Source organism: Microcebus murinus, chromosome 9 (assembly GCF_040939455.1).
Source record: "Microcebus murinus isolate Inina chromosome 9, M.murinus_Inina_mat1.0, whole genome shotgun sequence".
Taxonomy (NCBI): domain Eukaryota; kingdom Metazoa; phylum Chordata; class Mammalia; order Primates; family Cheirogaleidae; genus Microcebus; species Microcebus murinus.
Genome location: NC_134112.1, coordinates 50,490,410 through 50,498,447, shown reverse-complemented (window position 1 = coordinate 50,498,447; position 8,038 = coordinate 50,490,410). Strand labels below are relative to the sequence as shown.

Here is an 8,038-nt window from a genome sequence, read left to right as displayed (position 1 = left end):
CAAATAACCCCATTAAAAAGTGGGCAAAGGACTTGAACAGAAACTTTTCTAAAGAAGACAGAAGAATGGCCAACAAACATATGTAAAAATGCTCAACATCCCTAATCATCAGGGAAATGCAAATCAAAACCACAATGAGATATCACTTAACCCCAGTGAGAATGGCCTTTATCAAAAAATCTCCAAACAATAAATGCTGGCGTGGTTGCGGAGAGAGAGGAACACTCCTACACTGCTGGTGGGACTGCAAACTAGTTCAACCTCTGTGGAAAGCAATATGGAGATACCTTAAAGCGATACAAGTGAATCTACCATTTGATCCAGCAATCCCATTGCTGGGCATCTACCCAAATGATCCAATGACACTCTACAAAAAAGACACCTGTACTCGAATGTTTATAGCAGCACAATTCATAATTGCAAGGCTGTGGAAACAGCCCAAGTGCCCATCAATCCAAGAACGGATTAATAAAATGTGGTATATGTATACCATGGAGTACTATTCAGCTCTAAGAAACAATGGTGATATAGCACACCTTATATTTTCCTGGTCAGAGCTGGAACCCATACTACTAAGTGAAGTATCCCAAGAATGGAAAAACAAGCACCAGATATATTCTCCAGAAAACTGGTATTAACTGAGTAGCACCTAAGTGGACACATAGGTACTACAGTAATAGGGTATTGGGCAGGTGGGAGGGGGGAGGGTATATACATACATAATGAGTGAGATGTGCATCATCTGGGGGATGGTCATGATGGAGACTCAGACTTTTGGGGGGAGGGGGGGAAATGGGCATTTATTGAAACCTTAAAATCTGTACCCCCATAATATGCCGAATTAAAAAATAAATAAATAAATCAAAAGGAGGAAAAAAAAAAGACTCTATTGGTAAATACTGCAATTCCTGCAATGCATTGAAAAGAGTAGGAAGCCCATATGGCTGAAAGTTTAATTTGTCCACTGATCTAAAGTGAAATTTTGGTATATTCCTATCAATTGTAGTTCCATTATTGTACAAGACAGAACTTTGGGAGAAATTTAAAATTTTAGTATTTCAGCTATTCCATCAAGTAAAGTTTATCCAAGTATTCTTTCAATACAAAAATGAAGTAGTTTGAAGTAGTTATTATGGCAAAATGCTAAAATAATTTCTCACAATTTTGGCTGCTAATGTATTTTAAAACTATTAGTGCTTCTTAACCACTTAAGTATAGAGAAAGCTTCAATTAAGTTTTCTTTCCCTCAGATACTATTGCATGTTAGTAAAAAAAATGTGTGAGAAAAACTAATAGGTAATTAGATTATTTAACTTATTCATAAATAAGAATCTTCTTCAAGTGCAGTACTGGGGGAGAGAAGGAAATTTTTCTCATATTCATAGGTTATATTATGTTGAAATAACTGACTATTTTTTGAGAGCATATTACTAAGTTCCCTGCCTTTTTCTACCCAATTATCAATAAGCATAGCACAACCAAAGTAAAATTTAAATTTAATACTGTTAAACAAGTGTGCAAGATAAACTGTCATACACATATATAGTATACTACATAATGATTTTATATTAAAATATTTAGAAGCACAGTGATAATTTTAAGAAGGTATACAATATTTTAATGAAGACACCAGTCGTGAATAGTTTATACTTACATGGATATGTATGTTGCAAATTTAAGGTAAATCAACATAGGATAAAATAAAACACAAAAGGTTACATACAAACTCTATATAGTTTATTTCTTATGAAACATAAACACTTTTCTACTATAATACAAAATGTATTAATTTCTCTACTGATACTAGAGAAGATCTGGCACCTAAATATATTACTCCATTTTAGGGGAGAAAAAATGCTTCACATTTTCATAAAATACACACAGATGGCAATAAAGTGCTCTTTCTTATCGGATATAGAACCTGAGAAAATCTAACAAAAGTATAAAAAAATTACCATTTCTTACCCTGCCATTTTTTTATATCATTCCCATATACAGTCATATGCTAAATTATTTAATCATGAACAGTGACTGAAAGCAGTTTCTTCAAGAGAACAGCTTCTTGTTTAGTCTCTTGGTCTAGCATCCTAATGTGAAATAGCATAAAATCAAGGGACAGGAAGTATTTTGTGACTTTTATCGTAATAATGATCCCTACCTTGTTAGAAGAACAAGGCAACAGAAATGACCTAGAGAACTCCACAATCCATGATACTTGGTTTATAAAATGGCTGAAAACCACAGGCCACTCCTATGCTCAAACTTTATTTTTACGAATTTAAATACAATGTGGTTTTTCCATTGCACGCCCAAGCTTGACTAATGTGAACATTTTGCTACTATAAGTAGAAAAAAATTCCCTCTCTTGCAGAAACAGTAGAAATATAAGGTATTTTGTCATCAAAAACGGCAGAATACACAATGTAAATGATTACATTTTGGTTCATAAAGATAAAATAGCCACACCTTTAATCTGAGAAATCCTAATATATGTGAGGTCTTAAAACAGCTATGTGGGGGAAAAAACCTACTTCATCTGAATTAAAGAAAATAACAGATTAACAGATGTTTTGTAAATGTGAATAATGCTATATAATGACTGCCTTCTATTGACTATTTTACTGAAATACCTGTGTACATGATTTAAATGTGCATAAGACTTAGGTTTTTTTTTTGGCCAGGCACTGTGGCTCACACCTCTCATCCTAGCACTCTAGGAGGCCAAGGTGGGAGGACACTTTGAGCTCAGGAGTTTGAGACCAGCCTGAGCAAGACTGGGATCCCGTCTCTACTAAAAATAGAAAGAAATTAGCGGGACAACTAAAAATATGTAGGAAAAATTAGCCAGGCCTGGTGGTGCATGCCTGTAGTCCCAGCTACTCTGGAGGCTGAGGCAGCAGAATTGCTTGAACCCAGGAGTTTGAGGTTGCTGTGAGCTAGGCTGATGCCACAGCCCTCTAGCCTGGGCAACAGAGTAAGACTCTGTCTCAAAAAAAAAAAAAAAAAGACTTAGGCTTTTTTCCTCTAGACTCTGTGCATCATTCAGCATACAATTCAAAAAGTTCTGATATATCTGACACATTCTCAATAAGATTAATTTACACTGAAACATACAATATTAAACTCTCAGAAACTGCTTTCAGTGCTAACAAATAATTTTGCATGTTTTCTTATAAGAATGCTCAATGGTTGTGATTTCTTGAATATCTTTTTCATTATCTCCAAAAATAGGATAAAATTTACTTTAAAATTAGGATTATGATTTAGAGGTAGAGTAGAAATAATTTATTTAAATTATAGGAAAGAAAGACATAAAATCATTTTAAGAAAATAATGGTGAACAAAGTTCTTGCTTAAATGCCTCCACCTTATTTGGCTATAGTTGTTATTTCAAGTTGAAACAGCATTACTAGTATTGCTGCCTTTGAACATTTTGTTTCTGGAAAAAAGCCTTTCCAAATTCATATGTACTGATCATAATGGCACAAGCAGGAGCAATTTTAATTACACGAGGAATTATGCCTGAAAAAAGAATAGAAAAAAATCAGAACAAATTTTATCTTATTTTTAAAAATATAATTTATTTGGCTTCACTCTGATAATGATCAAATTAAATGAAGTTATACATCAAATTCTGCACCATAAATTAGTAGCAAAGGACAGGTCAAACTACTCACTCCCAAATTCTTCACTTCAATTCCATTATATTATATAGAAATTTTTATCTTGTTGATATAATCTGTTATTTAACATTTCTTTTAACTTAACACAAAAATATGGTATTTAGGAGAAAAGTAATCATTCTATTAATAATTTAGTATAGCAAGTATTTTTACCTGTAAATAATCCAGAAAATCCATTTTTAGCAACAATGTTCTTCATTATAATCCAAGTTGACATATGCAAAGGCATAGGAACTATATGTTAAAATAAAGAAATACTGCTATTATAAATCACAATTTAATAATTTATAATACAGATAATATGCATAAAATAGTGTTTATGGCCTTTTGGGGTATATCATTTCATTATAATGAAAGTTACCTAATATAACTGTTTACCTAATTTACTATAAATTTTAATAGAGTCAACAAAAAGAAAAAAAAAAAAGAAAAAAGGTATAAGTTTAAAGGTGTATAGAACTGGATACAATCAAGGAAGACTATATAGAAGGCTGCTCTTGAATTAATAATGTTTGTTTCTTAAGCTAATAGCAGTATTCTTCATACTTTTTTCTGTGTCTTAAGAATCTTTCACAATGAAAAATTAAAAAAATGTATAGAAACCTTCATGGAATATCTAATGCCAAAGAAAAGTCCTGGTAACCATTTTTGATTCAAATTTTATTGTACACAATTAAAAAATTTTTTTCTTGAAATAGGTTCTGAGGAAAATAGCTCATTCTACCAAGTGTCCTGTATTATTACAACCATTCTGAATAGATATGCTAGTCTTGAAATAAATTAGACCAGTGCTATTTCTTTCAAAGGCATATTTTAGCTAACAGTAACATCTTACTTATTTGTAACCACTCAAATATCTAGGAAAAAAAGCTAATTTTTTAAAACTTAGCAAAATTAGATATCACAGAAGTTCAAACATAGAACCATGAATAAACAGTTTTTACACAAGGTTTGATTAATTTTATACATTGATTCTAAGCAGCTGGTTTTAGCCCACAGACTATTAGATGCACTAAGTCTGTGATCCCCAACCTCCAGGCTGCAGAGCTCCCCCCCCCATCCATGGAAAAATTGTCTTCCATGAAATCGGTCCCTGGTGCCAAAAAGGTTAGGGACTGTTGCAAAAAAAGGTCGAAGAAGCAGGCCTATTACCATGTAAACAATGTGACACCTAATAGGAAGATTTCGCAGTCTCGGTTTGAGAGCAGCCAGATGGGCAAACAATTCTTATACTGCCCTCTCTAGCTTCTGAGAGCTGCTACTCTACAAAAATCAGTGATTACATTGATGACAACCCTGAGCCAATTAAGATTCAACTATGAACTATTAAGCAAGCCTGGGATAAAAAGGGAAAGATTATTAAAAAATACCCTTCAAAAATGACTTTTTAGAATTTTGCCACTTAATGGAGTGGGACTCATTATCTCAACATTTCATTTATATATCAGAATCTCTATGAAGGCAGCCTTATGATTTATTTAAGAGGCTATACTATCAACATAAATAGTACAAGCATGAGCATAATAACTATAGCAACATAACCCTCATTACAAGGTGTTTATGAATGAAATTTAACTTTCTAAAGAAAGTTAATGACAAGAACCTTATACTATAAATTGGCAACTTTATTTCCTATTTAACTTATTTCATTTAAATTTTAGAGGAAATTGATGAAAGAAAGGAGATTAACTAGCCAGGTATTGCTAATCTTGTGGAATTCAAGCCCCAAACTCTAATATTAAGGTGAAATTAATGTGAAAGAGAATGACAAAGAGAGTTATCAACCTGACAGTAAGCCATGCTGAGCTCTAGTGGAACCTCAAAAGTATCTCCTGACTAAATTTCCAATATTCAAGAGCTATTCCTACAGGTAATAAGCAATTTCTTACATTGTAAAGGAATACTTTTATTATTAAATATTTCAAGTATACAGAAAAGCATAGAAAATAAATGTTTATTTACTGACCATCCAAATTTATGAAATTGTACAACTGTATCTTTCAGATATAATTGAAACCTCATATATATTCCTCCCCAATCTTATTCTTCCTCTCTCCTCCAAGGTAACCACTCTCTTGTCTTTTTTTTATCTTCTTTATGGATTTGTTTAAATTTTTACATCTGAACATGTCTCTAAACAATGTATATTCTCTTGTTTGTCCTGCTTTTATATTTTATACAAATGATATCACACTGCACATTTATTCCTACAATGTGCTTTTAAGATTATCTATGTTGATAAATGTAGCTATACATACGGTATTATATTATATGGATTAACATGATTTCTTCATTTTCCTGCCAAAGGACATTTAGGTGGTTTCTAACTTTTTGCTCTTGTTAAGAAGCTTGCAATGAATATCCTTGTACATGTGCAAAAGTTTCTCTAGGGCTTTTATCTAGGAGTGTAATTGAAAATTCAAAGGGAATTTCTTGATATTTCCAGAATCTTTTCCAAAACAGCTGTTCTGAATTTATACTGTCACCATCATGGCATGAAGTTTCTAGTACTCCATATCATCCTCAACAATCTAATTTATATAAAATGTCCTCTCACTTGTGTTCCTTATTATTACTGAGATTAAACATTTTTAATAAGTTTATTTGCCAAGTATAACCATTTTGTAATGATTCTCTTATTTCTGTTTTTAAACTATTATTCCAAATATTAACATTAATTTATCTTAATATTTAAATTAAAATATTTAGTAATAAATATGTTTTATTTATTACAAGTAGATTTGGGTCATGTTTAAAAAGCTGAAACCAGAGATTGAATTTTTAAAAATTAAATGTAGGCTGGGTGCTGTGGCTCACACCTGTAATCCTAGCACTTTGGGAGACGTAGGTCAGAGGACTGCTTGATGCCAGGAGTTCGAGACCAGCCTGAGCAAGGGTGAGACCCCCGTCTCTACAAAAAAATAGGAAATTTAGCTGGTGGTGTGAGCCTGTAGTCCCAGCTACTGGGGAGGCTGAGGCAGGAGGATTACTTTAGCCCAGGAGTTTGAGGTTGCAGTGACCTCTGATGATGCCACTGCACTCTAGCCCATGCAACAGAGACTTTGTCTTAAAAAAAAAAATTAAACATAAGTTATACACTTATAAATTAGGTAAAAGTTACCTCTATTACAGGAGCCCACACTTACTATTAATACATCCTAATGTGCTTCTGAATGCAGCCTCTCCTCCAATAGGTTATAAGCTTTTTAACGATTCAAATATTGTCTCATTTATCTGTATACACCACTATAGTGTCTGACACACAGTGGGCACTCAATCAATAATTGACTAATGGACAAAGAATGGGAGAAGTGGTCTAAATGGGCTAATAAATCATTCTTACAAGCAATTGGCCATTGTATGTGCAACACTTCATATTTTCTTTTGAAGAGATTTTCTTTTGCTTAGAGATAAAGAATTTGGTATAGCTGAGCTATGGAATGGAGGAAGCCACTCCTAAACAGAGCTGAGTTACTTCTTTGGTGGGGATAAACAATGTATAATACAAATAATGAAAGTGAGTAGGGGCTGTTTATCACTCAAATTAGAAGTGCAGTTTGCAGTAGAAATATATTTGGCCAAACCTTTAAACAACTGGTCCATTGCTGAAGCTAAGTAACAGGAAAAAGCGATCATGGAAAATTAAAACCCAAGTCTTATTTAAGGTTTCTCCTTCGAAGTTTAAATGAAGAAACACTTGAGGGAAAAACAGTGATAGGTAAGGTTGAAATCTAATAAAGAAAATAGTTGATGATGAAATAGTGAAATATAAGACCCTTTTGGAGCAGGGCCAGTTTCTTTTTTTCCTATTGTGCAGTGAAAATGCTCTGATAAAAACATATGCTATCCTGAAAAAAAAAAAAAGAAGATAGTTGGCTTGCTGGTGCCAGTCTCTATGAAGATGTACATCACAATCACATAGGGATCATTTTCAAAATACACAAGCTAGAGCCCCACCTTAGATCCATTAAATGAGAGTCTATTCAGGGTGATGCTCAGCTTTAGATAATACTGAATAAGGACCTAGGTGACTCCAAAGATTATTTACCAATGTAAGTGGCTCTCAAACTTTAGTGTCCATCAGAATCTACCTTGTAGAGATTCCCATCTTTTCCCTCATCACCACCATGACCACCACCACAATCACCTCAATGCCATAGTCATTAATCATGTATGATAAATTACACCAAACAGAATATCCCTACTATATTAAATATTTCCATTAACCGAAGAAATAGAAATTTTGATAGAAGGAAGCAAGAATGAAACAAAATAATTTTAAACTATCAAAGGAGGACAGATAGAACTTAAGCAGCTACACGGCTCATACCTAAAACGGAAGTGGGAGAACCCTG

At 33.1% G+C, this 8,038-nt stretch overlaps 1 protein-coding gene across 3 annotated transcripts in view; it reads right to left on the bottom strand.

Annotated features, from left to right (window-relative positions):
• Positions 1–765: 765 nt before the first annotated feature.
• SLC25A40 (solute carrier family 25 member 40) overlaps positions 766–8,038 on the bottom strand; it is a 44,318-nt gene continuing 37,045 nt past the window's right edge. For 2 of the 3 annotated variants that reach the window (XM_012779560.3, XM_012779561.2), the window contains exons 11-12: positions 3,837–3,917; positions 1,149–3,522 (exon numbers count right to left, since the gene is read on the bottom strand). In XM_012779560.3, the coding sequence (XP_012635014.1) occupies positions 3,410–3,522; positions 3,837–3,917 (194 nt within the window). In that variant the 3' untranslated portion in view covers positions 1,149–3,409. Of the gene's footprint in view, positions 3,523–3,836; positions 3,918–8,038 lie in introns of all 3 variants that reach the window. The other variant, XM_012779563.3, reaches the window with a different exon arrangement.